A 23,915-nucleotide genomic window follows, 5' to 3' on the forward strand; every position below is an offset into this window, starting at 1 on the left:
CATGAGAACGGAGTGTACCGTACACTATGTCGGTTTGCATTATATTGGGATAGCGGTAGAATATCATTTACATGCAATTTTTTAACATCTTTTAATATATGCTTTGTATTTAAATAACATACCTCCCCACAAGGGCCCTGTGGTAGGAGGCATTTATGTACTAGATTTGCATCATTTATTTTATGTCTCATTTGTAATATTCTATATTAATTTATATTAAATGTGTACATCATTTAAAGTGAAGCACAGTCCGATTTATTTTTCTGTAACTTCATCATCATGTACCAATTTATGGCATTAGTCTAGAGGCATTTGGTACTCCCCCTTTTTACCAGTAATAGAAAAGGGTATAATCATGGGTATCATTTTAATCGTATTGACCCAGAGAATAAAAAACAGATGTAATTTTTACCATAAATTGTACGGCGTGAAAACTAAACCTTCCAAAATTTGCAAAATTGCGGTTTTCTTTTTAATTTCCCCATACAAATAGTTTTTTTTTAGTTGCGCCATACATTTTATGGTAAAGTGAGTGATGGCATTACAACGGACAACTGGTCACGCAAAAAAAAGCCCTCATACTAGTCTGTGGATGAAAATATAAAAGAGTTATGATTTTTTGAAGGGGAGGAGGAAAAAACGAAAGCGTAAAAATAAAATTGTCTGAGTCCTTAAGGTCCAAATGGGCTGAGTCCTTAAGGGGTTAATTACCTTGAGCAATACGCTGAAAGCACCCCCCCCCCCCCAACCACGGCTGCACTGTATATAGCTATAAGTGTGTCCATATGATGGGATTATAGCTAAATACAGCAGCGATTGCCACCAGATGGAGAGAAGAGACCCTGGTTCCTCGCTCCATGATGAGGTCTGGAGCCTGTTTTCCCCTGTGCTCCAGCATGCGATTACATCATCCTCACGTGCCTGCAGCAGGACAGAAGAGTAGCCACGGTAGCGTAAAGCCTTGATAAGTATGTTTATTTTTAATGGTAATCGGGAAGGGGGGAAATTTGAAGAAACCACTTACAGTGGGGCAAATAAGTATTTAGTCAGCCACCAATTGTGCAAGTTCACCCACTTAAAAAGATGAGAGAGGCCTGTAATTTTCATCATAGGTATACCTCAAGTATGAGAGACATAATGAGAAAAAAAATTCATTAAATCCCATTGTCTGATTTTTAAATAATTAATTAGCAAATTATGGTGGAAAATAAGTATTTAGTCAATAACAAAAGTTCATCTCAGTACATTGTTATATACCCTTTGTTGGCAATGACAGAGGTCAAACATTTTCTGTAAGTCCTCACAAGGTTTTCACGCACTGTTGCTGGTATTCTGGCCCATTCCTCCATGCAGATCTCCTCTAGAGCAGTGATGTTTTGGGGCTCTTGCGGGGCAACATGGACTTTCAACTCCCTCCAAAGGTTCTATGAGGTTGAGATCTGGAGACTGGCTAGGCCACTCCAAGACCTTGAAATGCTTCTTATGAAGCCACTCCTTCGCTGCCCGGGCGGTGTGTTTGGGATTATTGTCATGCAGAAAGACCCAGCCACATTTCATCTTCAATACCCTTGCTGATGGAAGGAGGTTTTCACTCAAAATCTCACAATACATGGCCCCATTCGTTCTTTCCTTTACATGGATCAGTTGTCCTGGTCCGTTTGCTGAAGAAAAGCCCCAAAGCATGATGTTTCCCCCCATACTTCCCAGTAGGTATGGTGTTCTTTGGATGCAACTCAACATTCTTTCTCCTCCAAACACGAAGAGTGAAGTTTTTACCAAAAAGTTCTACTTTGGTTTCATCTGACCATATGACATTCTCCCAATCCTCTTCTGGATCATCCAAATGCTCTCTAGCAAACTCCAGACGGGCCCGGACATGAACTGGCTTAAGCAGGGGGACATGTCTGGCACTGCATGATTTGAGTCTTTGGCAGCGTAGTGTGTTGCTGATGGTAGCCTTTGTTACTTTGGTCCCAACTCTCTGCAGGTCATTCACTAGGTCCCCTTGTGTGGTTCTGGAATTTTTGCTCACCGTTCCTGTGATCATTTTGAAACCACGGGATGAGATCTTGCGTGAAGCTCCAGATCGAGGGAGATCATCAGTGGTCTTGTATGTCTTCCATTTTCTAATAATTGCTCCCACAGTGGGATTTCTTCACACCAAGCTACTTGCCTATTGGAGATTCAGTCTTCTCAGCCTGGTGCAAGTCTACAATTTTGTTTCTGGTGTCCTTCGACAGCTCTTTGGTCTTGGCCATAGTGGAGTTTAAAGTGTGACTGTTTGAGGTTGTGGACAGGTGTCTTTTATACTGATAACAAGTCCAAACAGGTGCCATTAATACAGGTAACGAGTGGAGGACAGAGGAGATTCTTAAAGAAGAAGTTGCAGATCTGTGAGAGCCAGAAATCTTGCTTGTTTGTAGGTGATCAAATGCTTATTTTCCATCATAATTTGAAAATTAATTATTTAAAAATCAGACAATATGATTTCATCGATTTTTTTTCTCATTATGTCTCTCATAGTTGAGGTATACCTATGATGAAAATTACAGGCCTCTCTCATCTTTTTAAGTAGGAGAACTTGCACAATTGGTGGCTGGCTAAAAACTTTTTTGCCCCACTGTATATGCAGGTGGGAATTACCTACAAGGGAAAAAATCTATTTATACGGGGAACTGTATACAGTGGGGAACTACCCAAAGGAAGGGGGGACTATCTATTCTCGGACCTATATACAGGGCGGAACTACATACAAGGGGGAAAACTATTTATATGGGGACCTGTATGCAAGGGGAAATACCTACAGGGGGGGGGGCTTCCTATATAGGGACCTATATAGTGGGAATTACCTACATGGGGGGCTACCAATATGGTGACCTAACAATATCAAGATAAGTAGAGATGCGGCACTCCAGTTCAGTGAATCAAAAAATGCTGTTTATTCGCCCATCAACGTACAATGTGATGTTTCAGTCCAACAATAGAACTTTTTTCAAGCAAATAAATTGTGTTATATCACTTTCTTATATAAGACAGTGTATTTGTGACATCATCAATTACTTTGCCTAATCACTTTGCCATCAACAATGTGCCTAATCAGTGCATAATATGTGCATTCATTTGCATAATCCATACATAAACAACAGGTTTCACAGTTTTCACAAGTGTAAGTCCAGTGTTTAAGTGGCATATACAAATAATACAGTAGTATTGGGAAACAGAGCACCCACTTTGGGATTACAAGCCTTGTCGCAGTGTTGGTTTCTTGTAAATGGGGACCTACATACTGGGGCAGACTACCTTTATTGAGACCTATATAAAGAATAGAACTGCCTATGGGGGAGGAGATACCTATATAAAGGGTGCAACTGCCTGCAGGGGGGAAAACTACCTTTATGGGAACCCTTACAGAGGGAACTACCTACAAGGGAGAAGAAACTGCCTATATGGGGACCTATATACAGGGGGGAAAGTACCTATACGGGGGACAACTACCTACAAGGGGGGGAACTACCTTTATGGGGACCTATGCAGGGTTAATTACCCATGGCAGTGAGAAAATGCCTATATGGGAACCTATATATAGGGAAAACCATCTATATGGGAACCTATATACTGTGGGGAACTACCTACAGGGTAAGTCAACTACCTATATGAGAACTATATACTGGGGGAATCTACCTAACGGGAGGACTACCTATATGAGGACATGTATACTGGAGGAACTACCTAATGGGGGACTACCTATATTCGGACATTTATAGAGGGGGTATAAAAGAGCAGTGGTAACACTTCTATTGCCAGTTTCTGTACATTTCCATATATATAGATTTAACCTCATATCCCCAGAACTGATTTACAGATCTTGCTGAGTGATACATCATTGAAAAGAGGGTCATCCGCACTATAAGCCTGTATATTCATGTGACCTTTCTGTCAGTTTTCCTTAAACTTCCTAACTTCCTCAGTGAGCCACTGATTTTGGTGGGTGGAACTGATTTGGCTGTACAGCACCCCTACAACAAATGCTATTATTTCTGCATGAAGATGGACTATAGATATAGTGTATATTGAAGGTTTCTATACCTTAACGCTTATAATGCCATTGTTTTCAAGGGAATGCATAATGACAAAACAATCTTTTCTATAAAACAAATATCAAAAACAGGCTATTGGCAATAAAAAAAAGTACTAGGATGTTCACAATATGTTTACATTAAACTGTAAGTTGTTATGTAAATGATAAAAAGGAAGGGGGTAGGATTTCTGTGGCTTAGTTTCAGTGTCAATCCAAATTCAGAGTCTGCACAACTTCAAATGAGGCATGGGCATCAGCACCAGGCCATCTGGGCTTGTCTTTTATAAACTGCCGACCTGGAATATTGCAGCCATATAGATGCTGGTGCTCCAGCTAACTTGTCTGAACAAACAATTCATAAGTCCTTAGCACAGATGGTCCTTAGCAGATGATCATTTTGAGTGCCATTGCTGTCTGAGGGAAACATAAAGGTGAGAAGAAAAACAAGGAAATTGGAAAGCAGGAGGAAAACAATGACTGGGGAGTAGAATCCAGATTTTCGTTGGACTATGTTGATGGGTGGAAGAATCGATGCTTGTTTGATGTCAACAATTGAGGCTGGTGGACGTGGCCTAAACATGGGGGCAATGATTTATTGTCACACTGTAGATGAATTTGGGGAAACTGGAGGTTTGGCCAGAGAAAAATCAAATAAAGTTTAATGTGGATAAAGGAAAGGTTATACATTTGGGCCATGGAACTAATCAATTATGTGTTGAATATAAAAAAAAAAAAATGGGTAAAACTGGATAAAACACTTTTCAGATATTGGTGGACAGTAAACTCAACTTTAACAACCATTATCAGGTAAATAAAATCATGGGATGCAACAAAAGAGAAAGAGATGCTGATGGCAAAAACATAGTTGTGCCTCTATACAAATCACTGGTCAAACCACACATGGAATATTGTGTGCAATATTTGGCACCTGTATATAAAAGTATACGATTGAACTGGAGTGGGAGCAAAAGTAATGCCCTCTCCTCCTCAGTCAACTGCATGCAGTGTGAGCAAAACAAACAAGAGAACTTAATTCCTGATTCCTGAAAATCAGGAATTAAGCACACAAACACAATAAGCACCAGTTAAAGAGTAAGCCTGGAATTTTTTTAAATCTCATGACAGGTACACTGTAAGCAATTGGGCCATCTTCTTTTGAAATGTACTCTTGTTAAAAGGCTAAATATTGCTCTTTAGTAATTGCTGAACCTGGAGCAAGTTTTGGTAAAAATCTGATAAGGGGGCCTCATGGTTGTCACAGACATCAAAATGTACTTTGACCATCCGGGATACGCTGGTATAAGCATTGGCTCGAGGGAGGATAGGGTAGGCCTGTATGCTGATGACATGATCTTATTCATGTCTGATCCTGCGTGCACTCTGGCTTTGGGGATTGACCTTATTGACAAATTTGGGGTTTACTCGGGTCTTAGGATCAACTGGAGCAAGTCGGTGTATATGCCCATCAGAGATTCTCCGGTAGGGAATTGTTTACATGGCCTGCGGGTTGTAGATCAGTTCAAATATTTAGGCATCATTATCAACAGGCGGTTTGGGGAGGATCACCAGACGAACATTCTACCTCTTCTATCCTATGTCCGTGCCAAATTCCGGACCTGGGCTGCCCTGCCCCTTTCTGTTGCGGGACGCATTAATCTCATCAAAATGGTGGTCCTCCCCAAGTGTCTTTATCTGTTAGAACATGCGTCAGCCATAGTACCAGTCTCCTTTTTTAAGCAGCTGCATTCTCTCTTTCCTCCGTTTATTTGGGGCTCTAATAGATCCAAGCTGAAACTGACCACATTGCAACGACCTAGAACTCAGGGAGGTATGTCACTACCCGATCTACAGCTATACTACATGGCTGGCCAGCTCAGGTATCTTAGACACTGGGTTTCCTTGCAGCCCCTCCCCAATAGTGAGCATCACCTTGCCCACAGTCTACACCTCTCTCACCTGTGGCCCGTCTTAGAGGGTAGGGTTGGCCTGGGGGGCCCTTGGCTTCCTTTGCATAGACTGGCCCTGAAACTCTGGACCTATGCTAAACGTTTATTTGCCTTTACGGACAACCTGCTGGATAGACAACTGTGGCATGATCCTACGTTGCCGCACTTCTCTGACCAACTGGATCCGCACTTTTGGAGGTCCTATGGTGTGATCTCCGTTGGTGATGTCTATGATGGCAGTGCCTTTAGGGACTTCCAGTACTTTATTGACGTTAAATCTGTCCCCAGACGATCGTTTTACCGATACCTCCAGCTCAGACACGCCTTCCAAGTACAATTCCCTGGGTCTAGTGCTCCATTCTCTCACTTCCCGGTTATTGGGGTGTTCACCACTCAGGGGCCCCGGGGACTTATATCGGCTCTATATACTGCCCTTTTGAATGCTAAGATGGGGGGGGAGCCGCTGTCGGTTGAGGCGCGCTGGAGGAGCTGTGTAGCTGACATGACCGATGAGGAGTGGGATGATGCCCTCTCCTCACACCTGTACGTCTCACCCTCTATCAACAACAGACTAATTCAGCTGTACATGTTCCACCAGTCGTACCTCACCCCGATACGCTTGACTAAAATGGGTAGGCGCCCAGACTCATCTTGCCACCGTTGTGGACATCCTGACTCTGACTTTATGCACATGATGTGGTCCTGCCATTATATAGCATCATTCTGGTCCGAGGTGACACAGTTTCTTACTTCCTTAACTCGACGACCGGTGCCGATGCTCCCGAGGCACTGCCTTTTGGGTCTTTTTGATGAGGAACTGTGGTCGCCAACTGAGATCATCTTCCTCAGGGAGGTCCTCTTCCTTGCACGCAAGGCCATAGCATTGCGTTGGATGGACTCTAGGACTCCCACGGTTGCTGGTTGGAAGGCCCTCGTGAACACCTCAGTGAACTATGAGTATCTGGTTTACAAACATCGTAAGAACCCTGCCAAGTTCTATAAAATATGGGCGTCCTGGTGTGCCTCCCCCCATGCTCAATACACGGTATCCAGGTTCTTGGCAGCAAGAGACCTCATTCTATCACAGTCTTCTCCCCCCGGCTACTTGATTTCTCTTTTCTTGTCTGACCTAGGCTGATCTTTCTCCCCCTTCTTTGTTTCTCTTTCTCCTTTCCCCCTTACTTTTTCTTTCCCCCCCCCCCCCCCCCCTTTTTTTTTTTTTTTTTTTTTTTTTTTTCTTTCTCATCTCCCTCTTCCTCTTCCCTGACCTGGACGGATTTGTGTGATGTTTTTACGTTTGTAGTGTCTCGTCTTTGTGTTTGTCTTTGTTTCCCTTTCCATAGTTCTTGAGTTCCCACCAAACGGTGGTTGGTTTTAATGTTTTCTGTGTTTTAGTTGATTCATTGCTGATGTAACTGCTCGTGTCATGCTGCTGAATGATTATCCTTCTTCCGGCACGGTGTCGGATGATACCTGTATTTCTCACCGCCAGCTTTTGATACTTTTCGTATGTATTTATTGTGTTGAGCACTTACATTGCAATAAAAACAGTTTAAAAAAAAAAAATGTACTTTGACCAATGTATCAACATTCTGTTGGATGATAACACTTATTATATAAGTATCCAACCCAAGAATAAAGGACACTTATAGAATCTATTGTACAGGTGGGCATGAGATCATTGGAAGCTGAAAGGGAAAGAGGGGCTTGATTATTGTGCCCGGGGAAACCCTTTATGCCTATTATTATTGGCTGCCTAAGACTCAGAAGGTTGTCATGCCCCCTACTTTGAGGCATATCGTCTCAGGGTTGGTGTCTCTGAATATGTACATGTGGTTTGATTTCATTCCACAGCCCCTTTTCCAGAGAGTCCCAGGATGTCTTAAGGATTAACGTGATATGCTTGGTGCTTTGAATGCTTTGGTGTGGCAGGTAAAATATGTCTGGCTTGGTCCAGACATAATGTCATGATATGCAAGCGTTTGTTTTTACACAGTTGTCCTTAAGCCACTTCTGTGTTTCTTGGCTGTGGGCTTAGGGTCTTTGTCTTTTTGGAAGGTAAATCGTTGGCTAAGTCTGAGGTCCAGAGCACTCTGGGTCAGGTTCGTATTAACCATATCTCTGTACTTTGCTTCATTTAAGGATAAATGGTTCTTATCTACTGACACATTCTATGTTTCTCTGTTTAAATGGTTCCTGGTTTTCTCCAGAACAAAAAGTTCAATCTTGGCTTTATTAGACCATGGAATCTTTTCTTGCACAGTCCTTGTTAGTGTTTACAAAACATGTAATGGCTATAAATGCCAGTGACAGCAGGCGCTTCCTAAAACTTCACTTTTATTATACTCAAGATAAAATGCTCACCACATTAAACAGTGCAAAATATTACATGCATACATTCCCATTGTATTGGAGATACAATGATTATTTTTGCACCTTGTTTAGGTTTCACATGATTGCAGGGGAAGGCAGATCTAATGACCAGATCTAAATGATTGATTTTGCACTTGCAATGTGGGCACCAGTCTAATTTTAAAGGGGTACTCTAGTGGAAAACATTTTTTTAGTAACTGGTGCCAGAAAGTTTAATGAACTGGTGCCAGATTTGTAAATTATTTCTATTAAAAAATCTTAATCCTTCCAGTACTTATTAGCAGCTGTATGCTACAGAGGCAATTCTTTTATTTTTTATTTCTTTTCTGTCTATCCACAGTAACATGTCCATGTCAGGAACTGTCCAGGGCAGGATAGGTTTGCTATAGGGATTTGTTCCTGCTCTGAACAGTTCCTGACATGGACAGAGGTGTAAGCAGAGAGCACTGTGGACAGACAGAAAATAAATCCAAAAATAAAAGAATTTCCTCTGTACTATACAGCTGTTAATAAGTACTTGAAGGATTACGATTTTTAAATAGAATTAATTTACAAATCTGTTTAACTTTCTGCACCAGTTGATTTAAAAAATATGTTTTTCACCGGAGTACCTCTTTAAGTGTCTGCATCTATTGACTATGCAGTTGTACACATGATTTGTTCCTTTTTTGCCACTCCCCGGATGACACCCCCTTTATAGGTGACAGAAACATGTTGGGGGGCTACCGTTTGAGCCTATTGGGAATTGCCCCTTGAAGCTGGCACATGAAGTACATTAAAGGGGTACTCCGATGGAAAACTTTTTTTTAAATCAACTGGTGGAAGAAAGTTGAAAAGATTTGTAATTTACTTCTATCAAAAAAATCTTAATCCTTCCAGTAGTTATTAGCTACTGAATACTACAGAGGAAATTATTTTCTATTTGGAACACAGTGCTCTCTGCTGACATCACGAGCACAGTGCTCTCTGCTGACATCTCTGTCCATTTTAGGAACTGTGCAGGGCAGCATATGTTTGCTATGGGGATTTTCTCCTACTCTGGACAGTTCTTAAAATGGACAGATGTCAGCAGAGAGCACTGTGCTCATGATGTCAGCAGAGAGCACTGGTTTCCAAAAAGAAAAGAAGTTCCTCTGTAGTATTCAGCACCTAATAAGTACTGAAAGGATTAAGATTTTTTAATAGAAGGTTTCCACCAGAGGACCCCTTTAAGCTCAGAGACATGTAAGTATTATATTTCTTAGCAGTTGCTTTCAATTGGTGGGGCAACGACCTTGGATACACCCAGCTGCTGTACCCCTTTGATCCTATAACACATCACTATATTTTGCTCTGTTTAATTTAGTGAGCATTTTAACTTGAGTATAATAAAAGTGGGTTTTTAGTTAGCACCTTCTGTCACTGGCCTTTCTAGCCATTATATGTTTTGTTAATAGAGATTTACTAAAAGTTCCACCAAGTGGGGGTCACAGCAGGACCGTTACAAAGTCTGTTAATTTGTTTACAGTCCTTGTTAGCCATGAGACCTTATATTGTATATTTCCAAACCAGTTCCAGACAACTAAATTTACCAGAGGTAACTCCAAGCTATAGAAATATCTCACAGATGAGAAATGGGAAGCTCTCAGAACTAAATTTTAAATGTCATACAGAATTTTCCATTTTAATAAATTTGCTAAAATTTCTCAAATTATGTTTACATTCAACACATGCAATGTAGCTAAATGTTAAAAAATAAACAGGTCTGAAGAGTCTCTAAAGCATATGGATAGAGAGATAGATACAGTAGATGTTATTTTCTGTTATGCATTTGTGTTCCATTTGTAGACATGTATACTATTTTCTTTCTTCTCATACATCTGTAATATCCCAGTATAGGACATGGTCCTGTTTTACCCTTAGGCCCTGTCAGGTTGAGACCCTCAGTAACCTGGGGGCTCCCCTGCAGGGTTTCCCTCTGTTATTTCCAGAATGTTGTGTTTACTGCTTTAATGTATAGACAGGAACCTAATGTATAGATAGAATAGAGGACCTGTGAGAGGTTGTCTCAAGGACCTGTACGTCTGTCACATGTTATGTTATGCAGTCACATGATTTGTTGTCACATCTTCTCCCAGAGAGCAGCAGCTTAACCTATTAACTGCAGCTTGACCAATGGGACTTAGTCCAGCCCCCCACTATAAAAAGGGGCAGCCATTACAATTCACTCTCTTCTCTTATGATCTTTGCTGAGGAACAGTTAACACCAGAAATCTCAGTGCTAGTGATCAGCTACATGGAAGGCCACAAAGCTACAGTCACTCCAGTAAGTCAAAAGTCTATGTTTGCTGTCACTACAAGTAGTCAAGTTCTGCATATAATCAAGCCTCAAGATAATTGTCTCAAGTCTATTACAAGTATAATTGGTCCCAGCAAGCTGCGAGGTCTTCATAGTTCCTGGCCACCTCTCTGGGAATCTGGCCTAGCTGTGAAGATAATACCATCTGTCTTAAACTCAGTAAAGCCTCCGTTAAACCATAACTGGTTGTGGACTCTCCTTTCCTTAACTAGCCATTGGAATAGCGGAGATAGCGTTCGTGTGGTTCCGGTACCAAAAACCACTCTGGTATCACGAACACTAGGGGTTAATAATATCTTGCCCCCGGGGTAAATACCATCTGACCCCCCCCCCCCCACCTACACCTCTACACCCGTGGTCCCGCCATACAACGGTGGTCCACCACACATCCACAGTAAAATACTCTTGAATCAGGAACACATGACTTATTTATTATTGTTCCTTTTGATTCTTGAAGGCTTATCCTTTGCCCTGTGAGGGAAGCTGTAATCATTCAAGAGATACGTTATCAAAGTCAGACTGTATGCTGGACGTGTGCCTATCTACTATAGTAGCTTTCTGCCTCAAAATCTCAGGGATCTCCACAACTTCTTGGTGTAGGGAGTATGACAACTTTTAAATTCCCTTTCTCTGCCCACATGTATGCTGTCTGAGGAGTAGATAGCTGTCAAAAAATACCTAATTCCTATGGAGTGGGTGTGAGCTTGAGATTTTAATACTTTATCATTAAAACATCTGTATAGATCACGTAGTCTATTTTTATTACATTCATACATATAGAAATATATGAAAGGACATTTTGTTGTCTAATGGTCATTTATCTAATCTAATGACATCTAATGACATTTATATCTGCCTTACCTACAGTTACACTGTGCATAATTTTAATACCTGTAGTTTTTAGGATAGTTCAAGAGTTTTCTGAATTAGGCTAGGATTCCACTTGTTTTTTTTTTTACCTGCGTCTTTTCCACTGCGTTTTTTCTAGTGTTTTTTCTCACATTTTTGAATTTGAGTGTAAATTGCATTTTTGGCCCCTTTGGCACTTAAATAAAAAAATTTTGCCTACCAAAAAAAAAAACAGAAAAGGATATGGTAGGGATGGGAAAAAATGTATTTATTTATTAACAAAATTTTTTTTTTTTTATAACAAAATTTTTATTAATTTCCGAACCCAATGTGATTGTCCATAACATAGCAGAGATGCGGAGCGGCTCTATACAGTGCTCACATCTCTGCACTATACTCCAGACGGCCAGTGATGTGAATAGAACTTCACTCATTCATATTTTCCACCCAGAGTGGGGATTGGCTGGATGGTGGCAGCCAATCACAGCTCTCAGTGGGAAATATGAATGGTGAGTGGCCGGTTGGAGTATAGTGCAGAGATGTGGAGTGCAGGAGAAAGCCACTCCACAATAGATAGGACGATTGCATCAGGTGTCAGGAGTGACAGCTGCTGTGATCTGTCCTTCAATGCAGATACTACTACTACTCACAACATGGAGCACACTCTGCTCCATGCTGGGAGCTGTAGTACCTGCATTAATAGACAGATCGCAGTGAGTGTAACTTCTGACACCTATTGTGATCTGTCTGTTAATGCAGGTACTATAGCTCCCAGCATCGAGCAGAGTGTGCTCCATGTTGGGAGCAGTAGTACCTGCAGTTAAAGGGGTACTTCCATGGAAAACTTTTTTTTTTATCAACTGGTGCCAGTAAGTTAAACAGATTTGTAAATTACTTCTATTAAAAATCTTAATCCTTCCAGTACTTTTTTAGTGGCTGTATACTACAAAGGAAATGTTTTTCTTTTTGGATTTCTCTTATGTCACAAATACAGTGCTCTCTACTGACCTCTGCTGTCCATTTTAGGAACTGTCCAGAGCAGCATATGTTTGCTATGGGGATTTTCTCCTACTCTGGACAGTTCCTAAAATGGACAGCAGAGGTCAGCAGAGAACACCGTGGTCGTGACATAAGAGAAATCCAAAAAGAAAATTTCCTCTGTAGTATACAGCCCCTAAAAAGTACAATCACCTTTTTTGGGTCGTTAAAGTCCAAAAAATAATAAAAAACCGTCTGCAAAAACGCCCCAAGTTAAAACCCACATGGTGTTTTTCTTGGAGTTTTTCTTTCTCCCATAGACTTCTATGGGATCAAAACGCCACGATTTCAGGGGAAAAAACGTCATAGGCTCAACATGCTGCGATTTAGCCAAACCGCCAAGGAGCTGAAAAAGAGTGGAAAAATTCGAAAAGGATAAAAAAAAAGCCAAACTGAAAAACGTAAAGTGGAAAAAGAATTTTGAGATTTCTCATTGATTTACAGCTAACATCTGGCCGCAGCGTTTTTTGGCCGAAAAAACACCAAGCGGCAGAATTGGCGTTTTTTCCCCAAAAAAAACAAGTGGAATTCCAGCCTTATGGTAGCGCTCATATATTAACAGTGAAGCAGTGTCTCCTACCATGGCTGTCTGCAGTCACAACTAGGGGGAGCTTAGTGCATATGTTTTCAATATTTTCAATTGACTTCAATGGGAACTGCATAAATATAGCAAACTTTTTAATTTTTTTCCAAAATGATTATTTATTAGTTTTATTTTCCATACATAAAACAAATGAAAACAGGGTGGGTAGGTTTTATTATTATTCATAGATATAGTAAATTAAGTACAGTGAATTGGTCTTAAAAAAGTTTGGCCTGTATTTGATACAGCAGCAGAATGCTTGTCATTGCAGTCCCAGACACCATGGATGATGGATCCTACTTTACGCCCCATGTCTGCCTATGCAACTTATTTTTATATAAGTGAATCTTAGGCTTGCTTACATTTAGTTACTGTGGAGTTATCAACCACAAGTGCTGGATGTTTGCACTTAGTTTAAAGGGGTACTCCGGTGCTTACACATCTTATCCCCTATCCAAAGGATAGGGGATAAGATGCCTGATCACGGGAGTCCCGCAGCTGGGGACCCCCGGGATCATGCACGTGGCACCCCGATTGTAATCAGTCCCCGGAGCGTGTTCGCTCCTGGTCTGATTACGGTCGACCGCAGGGTCGGAAGCATGTGACGTCACGCCTCCGCCCCCATGTGATGTCACGCTCCGCCCCTCAATGCAAGCCTACGGTAGGGGGCGTGATAGCTATCACGCCCCTTCCCGTAGGCTTGCATTGAGGGGCAGAGCGTGACGTCACACGTGGGCGGGGGCGTGACGTCACACGCCGCCGGCCCTGCGGTCGCCGGTAATCAGTCCCGGAGCGAACACGCTCCGTGGACTGATTACAAACGGGGTGCCGCGTGCATGATCCCGGGGGTCCCCAGCTGCGGGACTCCCGTGATCAGGCATCTTATCCCCTATCCTTTGGATAGGGGATAAGATGTGTAAGCACCGGAGTACCCCTTTAAGCCTGCAATTCTGAACACTGCATAGAAAAACAACAACCCTGATAAAACTCTAGACCATGTAGTAGAGCAGCAAAAAATAACATTTTCTCCAAAACATCACATCAACAAGGCTTGTTGTAAATTTTCAAATATACAGAAAGTCAATTCTTTGATTTTGCAGCAGATGTCTACATCAAAGACCTAAGTACATTATTTGCAGGGAAGTGTTAAAGTGATACCACTTATAATTTTATATTATTTTCATACTTCATTACTTTTTTACTTTAACAGTTAACAGTTGAATGTGCTTCTGAAATGTACTGCAATGAAATGTACTGCAAGAGTAAGGCCTAAAGCAAGAATCTGAATCATAAGGCCCCTATTTTATCCCCAAGGTAATTCAGTTTTGTCGGCATGAATTAAAGTATGCAACTATTTACATAAGGTAGACATTAGCAATAACAAATAATTAGCAACTCTTGTATGACAAGAATGAAAGATAAAAGGAGAACCTAAACTACTTTAGGCAAAGAAGCATATTTTGCTACAATATAAGAGGACAGCAAAGCTATAAACCAATCTGAACCCATTACATGTAAACGTTGGGAGTAAACAACATTATCCATTCAAAAAACCTTGCTTTTTATATACATTATAAGAATATTAGAATAAATCTTACATGCCCAAATGGATCAAGATGGTTGTTGGTCAACTTCAGTTTTTGAAATGACACCAATTGCCTCATCCAATGAGCTCCAGTGGCGGGGGAGTCCGGATGAACATATAACCTTCCAGGCATTGCAGGTTCAGCTTTACCAGCCACCATCCTACAAGTGACACATTCATACAGTGAATAAGAATGATAACAATGTCATATGTATACAGTACTATAATCATTACATAATAACTAATACAGTTATCCATTCACAGCACAGATAAACAGGGCAGAAGTCTATTATTTTGGATTTCCCGCGCATTGCTGTCTATAGTTTAATGTGGCCATTCTAGACATTTCCTTCAAACATTATTACATTGGGAGAACTACAACACGAAAATAGGCCCAGGCTATAGAGTTCAATGCTGACTTTTGCAGTGTTTATCCAGAAGAAGGGAGAAAATGGTGCTACCTCGTTTTCTATGCTCTTATATCAACCCTTTACATATAGGAAGGGAATGATAATATATTGGTAGATCAGGTATTTTATGTTGAAGTAATACAGGGAATGCTGGACCTTTGACCTTTTCAGTCAACAGGAGCATAATAGTCTAAGCTCTAGTTGGCCATAGCTCTTAGATATTTCTTTCGGGATCCCACCAGTCTTGTGGATGGTCTGATGTTAAGTCCCATTGGGGAAAACAAGAACTCATCAGGTTTTAATCCACCCTGTCCAAACCTTGTTTCCCACCAACCAAGATACTGACCTGATTTACTATTGTAAACCTGACATGCTTTGTTTGAAATGAAAAATCTAGCCAACTCTTCATTTTATTGAGAAAACCCAAAAAAGGGGCATGTCTGTTGGGAAAAGGGGCGTGATCACAGAAAAGGGGCGTGTTCCCCACATCTTCACAAAAAAGTAACATATGTACTAAGATTTCCACAGAAAATGTGGTGGATTTGAGCTGAGAAAAACCCGACAGATCAGAGCATGTGATAAAAAAGCAAAATGTAGGGAAAAGTACAAAATGTAGAGAAACCTTGGTAAAAACGTATTCCATTTGTAAAAAATGTGCAAAATCACGGGCAAATAACATGCATGCCCAACTAAACTGATGCATATCTTTACGTCACATCGATCATTTACTTTGTTACAATGTATTCATTAGTATTAATGTATTGCTATTAGTACTAAAAAGACCTTTCATAACTATATATCTCTCACCATTTATTATCACAGAATTTATATCGATGGTCGTCAGCTGGAACAATATCTATGAGGAGAATATATTTAGTCTTGGGGTTCATCCCAGTGACTTTAACTTTATAACTTGGAAACATCCTCCTACAAAGAAAATAAAAACTCATTATTAGTAAATTTACACATTAAACACATAGAAAGAAATACATATCATTACCAATGCCATGTTTTTTGTTACTTTTCTCAACAGTTACCACTGTCAGTTCTTGAATTACATGCTCCCTGTAGTCTCTGCAAGTACGCCTTGATAAAAATTGAAGTTCAGTGAGAATGTCTGAAAGCAGCTGCACCGGTCCTATTCACGAGCTATGTATGTTGAAGTCACCTGCTTTAGCTGTGTTACTTTCCCTTTTTACTAGATTAGGATTGTTTTGAGTTGGATTGAGTTAGATTTTTGGCAGTTATCCCAGAATCTTTATGCAATATGCAAAACCGTAGTTTATAATTGTGTCCCCTCCGTAGTTTAGGATTCATTAGGCAATGTCATCTGTCCCACATTATAGACTTTAAAAGTTTTCTGCATCACCATAATAAAAGGGGTTGTCCACTTTAGACAATCCCTACTTGTTGGAACGGTCCTTTGACAGTAAATAGGTTAAAAAGGACTCCTTACTGGGACCCCCAGGGATGAACTGTAATCTGTGGGGACACCTGGCAGAACATGTTTAATTTCCCTACAGCAACATCACAGAGGGAAACAACATTAGACAGTGTTTATTCAATTTTATTAGTTTGTCTGAGTAACTCAGGACAGGACAGGTCCTCAGAGAAATGTTCTTTGTAGCTACATTTCACTCTAATACATAAGGGTCTTAAACAGAGGACCTCCCTTTCTAACTCTGAGCTCTCTTACAGAGTATATCAAAATGGGTTTTCTAAAGTAGACAACCCCTTTAAACTGGTTGTCCAACTTTGTGTGAATGAATGTTATGTAACTTTTTTTTAGAACCCAAAATTCTTTGCTTGGGGTTTTTCTTTCAGAGGCAGAAAACCTGATATGACCCTTGTCTGCTCTCACAGGTAAAGTTTTTTTAAAAAACTTTTTTACATTTTAATGCAGGCAATTCTCTGTTAGTTAAGCAGGGCAATGGCACATATTCCTCTGCATTCTTGAAATCATACCTGTATTCCTTTAGGCTTGAAAATATTAATTATTATAAATCTCATAATAGTGGTGGCAGGGAATCAGCGCTCGCACGTTGCACGCTCAGCCGGCGAGAGCGCAAACTACCAAGTGCACAAGCTATGCTAGGTAGGCAGGCAAGCAGGCAAGGACCAGTTTGCAACATTAGAAGATTAAGGCTGCTTTCACACTATAAAACAACTTCTGTTATGAACGCCCGTTAGGAAATCGGCAGTTATACGGCCGGTACAAAATCACTAACGGACGTTAGAAAATCCCATTATAGTCAATGGGATTTTTCTAATAGCCGTTTTAACACGTTATCACCCGCTATTAATAACTGCTGTTATTTTCTGAAGGGCGAATGAACGGGAGAAATAGTGCATGCACTAATTCTCCCGTTACTATCGCCCGTCACAAAATAACGGCCGTTATTAATAACGGGCGATAGAAAAATCCCATAGACTACAATGGGATTTTGTAACGGCCATTAGTGATTTTGTTCCGGCCGGATAACTGCCGATTTCCTAACGGGCATTCATAACGGAAGTTGTTTTATAGTGTGAAAGCAGCCTAAGCTGGGAACCATATCAGGTGACCAATCCGCAGCACCTTGTCTTCTATTCAGAGAGGATACCTAGACTGGAGAAACCCGCAGGGTGAGTGGTGCACGACACCAATTTGAACTTTCTATGTTACAGAGACTATTTGCTGTGTGTACTATCAGCACTTTAACACCATCTAACATTATCATCGCAACCAGCGGTACTTGCATAAGTATTTACACCTCCCAGGACAGTACAATGCTATTTACTGGCTACAACATCTACTGTATTTATTTACTGTAATAAATGGCCATTTATTGAAAGTCATTATTATTGTGGATCCCAAAGACTTTTACAAACATTTATATGGACTTTCATTTTATATAATTATTTTAGCGGGAGAATTCATGATATGTTTTAATAGGTTATTTTTTTATACATTTTTATATATTTTGTCGCATTTGCACCAGAATTGAATAAGTGGGTACACAAGGGCCCTCTGACCCACTGATTTGTGGCGATATAGATTCTATAAATAAATACCATAATTATTTAAGTGATAATCCAGATACTTGTGACTTTAAGCGCCAACGCAATTTTGCTCTTTTACTTGGTTTATTTTGTCATCTAGGGTATAGATGTCAAGTTGGCTTGCCCAGTCTTAAATGGTCAATAACAGGGAAAGAGCCTCTCAAAACTATTATCTATTGTAATACCCAAAGATGTCAAGGTTAAGTGATTCTACTGTACTAAGGGACAGACACCTGTCGAGTGGGGGTTCATAGACAGATTTAAGAGCTGACATTTTGAAACATGAATCTCATACCCTGAATTGAATCAGGTCATCTAGCAGGTTACTTTAATATCTTCCAATCCCACTCTGATTCCTGCAAAATATGGTAACATGTTTGTGTGGCGAGGCAATGTTCATGTTATGTTTTTACTGTGTGAAAAGGCTGGAGCTACAGTTATGTTTAAATCTGATTATAGGTATGCTCATGATGTGTTTGTTGCTGCTTTTACCAATCTCATCTTTGTTGCTTGTATGTGGAGTTTGTGACATTAGGATGTAACGCCAATTACACTTCATCCCTCAACATATTTACTGTGCTTGTACCTGGCGCAGTATTTCTTCACAGAGCTTGATTCTTTTTCCTTATTAATTTATTTATTTATTTTGGTTCAAATACCGTATTTCTATACAGTACAGATACAGTATTTGTTTACTGAGCTTGGCTCTGGTATTAAATTTATTTACTACGACTTTTCTAGGGCCCAAGCTAATAGCCTGTTCATTTGTACATATAGGTGTGTAATGACTGAGTTTAATATAGTTAGTGTGGGTAGGCAGCTATGTTCTATATCTGCATGTTCAGTAAATTAATTAGAACTCAAAACTTACAAAGCATGTGATAAGAATTTTTTTTATAAATCCTATATTCTTGCATTAAACTGATTACCATATTATGAAAACATTAAATGTATATAATTTTTTCTATGCTACTTGTCTCTCTACCCCTATGGTACAGCGTGTGGCCTGGCCACATCAAAAAGTAATAGGGTCCCACATGTTTAAACTATTTTGACTTCTAGGCTGGATAAGAGAAGTAGAGCTTGGAGTAAACAGGTAAACAAAAAAGTAGGAAATGGCACAGTGGGAAGATGCTTTCACTAGCTGATGCCAAGCACATCTATGCACTTATATACTGGTTCCCGCCTCTGTTTGCTTCTCTCCTTTTGCCAAGCTTCTCTTCAGGCATGCATGTAAACATACAAAGGAGTCGGGCAAATGGCAACCTTCTGGTGAGGACAGAAAATGATGATAAATGAAGGTGTCCGCCCACCTTCTTGTATTTCGCTACCCCCTTATTTTTTTCCTTCTCTGAGATCACCTTATCAGGGACTTGTTATTACAGCCATACTGAAAAGATGGGAGATTCAACCTTTACCCTACCATCCTGCAGTAAAAAGAATTGTAGTTCTGACACAAGTCTGAAAAGAAAAAAGAGCAGTATGCAGCAGAAAAGGTAAAAGGAGAACATCACTAGAACTTATCACATTATTTTTCTGCCTTCTCTGCGGAGTTTCTCTGTCATGCCAAGCCCTGCTGAATATTACATGTAAAATAAATATATATATATATATATATATATTACCCCTACTCATATAACCCTCTATTATCAGACACATGACTGGAGCAGAGTCTCATATCCTTTACTAGGGCTGGGCAATAATAACAGGGGATGACATGAGGAATGCCTTCTGGCATATTGGAGAGACTGGTTATTGTGACTGATGAATCTAAACAGTCATTATGCTATGGCTATTCACACGTTACAATCACCACCACTGTATAAAATCCTCAGTGTTAAAGTGTACCTGTCGTTAACAAAAACGTTTTATGTATTGTAAATAATACCATTATATGTATGTATGTAATATACATTGGTTACAAATGTGTACATTTTTGTCCCTACAGCTATTGTCTGTTTGTCTCTATGAGGAGACCAAATACAGGAAATGTGGGTGGACAAGCAGAGCCTTGTGCAGTAAGGATGAGCAAGGCTCTGTACACTGAGGACAAGCAGGGCTCTGTGCAGTGAGGACAAGCAGGGCTCTGTACACTGAGAACAAGCAGGGCTCTGTACACTGATGACAAGCAGGGCTCTATGCACTGAGGACAAGCAAGGCTCTGTACACTGAGGACAAGCAGGGCTCTGTGCACTGAGGACAAGCAGGGCTCTGTACACTGCAGGTCTCTGTACACAAGCAGAGTTCTATGCAGTGAGGACAAGCAGGGCTCTGTACACTGAGGATAAGCAGGGTTCTGTGCAATGAGGACAAGCAGGGCTCTGTTCACTGAGGACAAGCAGGGCTCTGTGCAATAAGGACGAGCAGGGCTCTGTACACTGAGAACAAGCAGGGCTCTGTGCAGTAAGGACGAGCAGGGTTCTGTACACTGAGGACAAGCAGGGCTCTGTACACTGAGGACAAGCAGGGCTCTGTGCAGTGAGGACAAGCAGCGCTCTGTACACTGAGGACAAGCAGGGCTCTGTACACTGAGGACAAGCAGGGCTCTGTGCAGTGAGGACAAGCAGGGCTCTGTACACTGAGGACAAGCAGGGCTCTGTACACTGAGGACAAGCAGGGCTTTGTACACTGAGGACAAGCAGGGCTATGTGCACCGAGGACAAGCAGGGCTCTGTACACTGAGGACAAGCAGGGCTCTGTACACTGAGGACAAACAGGTCTCTGTGCTCTGATGACAAGCAGGGCTTGTGCACTGAGGACAAGCAGGGCTCGTTGCAGTGAGGACAAGCAGGGCTCTGTGCAGTGAGGACAATCAGGGTTCTGTACACTGAGGAAAAGCAGGGCTCTGTGCACTGAGGACAATCACTGTTCTGTGCAGTGAGGACAAGCAGGGCTCTGTACACTGAGGCTCTATGACATGCACACAGCAGGATCAATGACAAGCCAGGAGCCTGCACAGAGCTCTGTTTGCCCTGCCCACACTTCCAGTGATTGGACTCCTTACAGAGACACACAGGCAATAGCTGCAGGGTCATCATTTTTTTTTCACCCAAAAATATAAACATTTCTTAATTAATATTACAATTATACATATTATATTATTATTTACATTATATCAAAAGTTTTTGTTAACGACAGGTACACTTTAAAATTATGCGAGAACCACAAATCCATAGTCAATAAGTATCTATTTACAAATCTATACAGCAGGGTCTATGAATGAGCAGACTTCAGAGCCTTTATTTTAACATGGAGGATATTTATAGATGAATTATTAAATGGGTGGTTTGGGCCGCCGTTTGCGGGCAAAGTACCCAAACTGTCCATCATTAAATCTTCCTTTACCATTGTTCTCTTTGAGCTACCCCACTGCTCAGGGAAAGTGTGCACCTATATGCAGACTGTATTCTCCAATTTAAGATTGGTCTAAGTGCTCTGTCCAATAATAGAAAGAGCTTAAATTTGCGCCGCATGTCAATTCACATGTGGAAAGAGTCCTCCATTGTTGAGGAGATTAAATAAAAAATTTCCTGGAATGTACTCCAAATCTACACCACAATTGTCACATACAAAACACATGTGAAGGGCTTTACATGTATAAAACAGTCCTATTTTTTTTTGGTGTCCAGGACAGTCTGAAAGGTAGGGCCCGGAGTCCGCTATGCTACACCTCTTTCCACTTACATCAGGCTTGTCCGCATGGTGTTGTAGTATACTTTAACAGTACATGTGTAGCAGAACTACATAGGGTCACTGTGGGCAGATGAGCCCTGTGTGTCCATCAAAATGACAAGCCGCCATGAGGTTAGTGGAGATAAGCATAGCTTATTAACCCCTTAAGGACTCAGCATTTTTCCATTTTCATTTTTTCCTCATCACCTTCTAAAAATCATAACGCTTTCAATTTTGCACATAAAATCCCATTTGATGGCTTATTTTGTGTACCACCAATTCTACTTTGCAGTGACATTAGTCATTTTACCAAAAAATCCACGATGAAACGGAAAAAAAATTCAATGTGCGATATAATTGAAGAAAAAATGTTTCTACGCAGTGCATTTTTAGGTAACTGTAACTGACACCTTATCTTAATTCTGTAGGTCCATACGTACGATTTTGTCGTACTTCTGAAAAAAATCAAAACTACATGCAAGAAAATTTATACGTTTAAAATTGTCATCTTCTGACCCCTATAACTTTTTTATTTTTCCGCGTACAGGCCAGTATGAGGGCTCATTTTTTGAGCCGTGTTCTGAAGTTTTTATCGGTACCATATTTGCATTGATCAGACTTTTTGATCGCTTTTTATTCATTTTTTTATGATATAAAAAGTGACCAAAAATACGCTATGTTGGACTTTGGAATTTTTTTGCGTGTACGCCATTGACCGTGCGAATTAATTAATGATATATTTTTATAGTTTGGACATTTACGCACGCGGTAATACCACACATGTTTATTTTTATTTACACAGTTTTTTTTATGGGAAAAGGGGGGTGATTCAAACTTTTTTTTAAGCCTGAGTCCTTAAGAGGTTAAGCCTTTTTTATGGCTATATATCACCCTTACATCCTATTAAAAGTATGAATGTATTATACATGTGAAGCCCTACTGAAATTAGTAGGAAGCTTCCCATCTGTTTTTTTTTTTGTATGTAACAGATGCACATTTTAAACATAACTTTATTGGTCACAAAAACCCTCTTACAAAAAGTGATTCTACCACCTAATTACATTTCTGGTAGCCACCAATAGACCTACAATTTTGCAAATGTTCTATCTGGTGTCAATGCGGTTTCAAGACCGCATGTTGTCTGTAAAGCAACTTTGAAGCTTTAAGCATGAGTTAGGACAGAGACCGAGTCATAACCAAATTATAGGTCAATTGGGGTCTCTCTGACTTTATTTTGTTAGATGGTGGAATGACTTTTTGTTAGAGGATTTAAGTAACCAATACATTTTTTTTTTTAAAGAACTTAAAATATTATATTCTGTTTATGTTAAAAAATCCTTATTCAAACTGGTAGCCCTCACTCACCACCTATAAAGCGAACCCAGATCGCGTGCTTGCTTCATGATGCCTGAAAAGTCCAGGGCATACATTTGCGCCCTGGTGTGTTAAGTCCTTGGAAAAGCTACATGTACGCACAACGTTGTCTAGGGGTTATGTCAAATGTTAACTCCAGAAAAAGTAAATAACCCCAGATACAAATATACTAATACATGAAAACACAGATTCAAATGACTGTCAATGTTTATAAAACATACTATGATTGACAATGTTTTCTTACAGCTTGTGCAAGTGCTCGGACTGTTTGCATATCGAAGATACTGAGAGATACCACTTTTATGCATAATGTAAGAATTGCTGGTAACTTAATGCAACAGGATGGAGCAAATTATCCAGAATACTTAAAAATATTTTATTCCATGCTTTGTCACAGATCCAACATATTATGATATTTATGACAGCCTCTTTTCATTTGTTTATGATTCCATTTAAAATGTTTGCTTCTCTGGTAAACAGAAGAAACAAAATGGTTGACTTCTATGCCTCATATGACTCATTTACTGTTTCCACGAATGCCAGATGTTTTGTATGTAGCTGCATTGGGCAAAAGAGGAGGGGGATCATAGGGAAATGCTTTTACTTTACTTTTGCGTTGAGAGCAGT

At 40.3% G+C, this 23,915-nt stretch overlaps 1 protein-coding gene across 1 annotated transcript in view; it reads right to left on the reverse strand.

Annotated features, from left to right (window-relative positions):
• The window catches only part of TBX4 (T-box transcription factor 4), a 161,879-nt gene that overhangs the window by 53,037 nt on the left and 84,927 nt on the right, over positions 1-23,915 (reverse strand). The window contains exons 3-4 of the mRNA XM_056560544.1: positions 16,008-16,127; positions 14,804-14,951 (exon numbers count right to left, since the gene is read on the reverse strand). Of these exons, the coding sequence (XP_056416519.1) occupies positions 14,804-14,951; positions 16,008-16,127 (268 nt within the window). The remainder of the gene's footprint in view (positions 1-14,803; positions 14,952-16,007; positions 16,128-23,915) is intronic.

Source organism: Hyla sarda, chromosome 2 (genome assembly GCF_029499605.1).
Source record: "Hyla sarda isolate aHylSar1 chromosome 2, aHylSar1.hap1, whole genome shotgun sequence".
NCBI lineage: Eukaryota > Metazoa > Chordata > Amphibia > Anura > Hylidae > Hyla > Hyla sarda.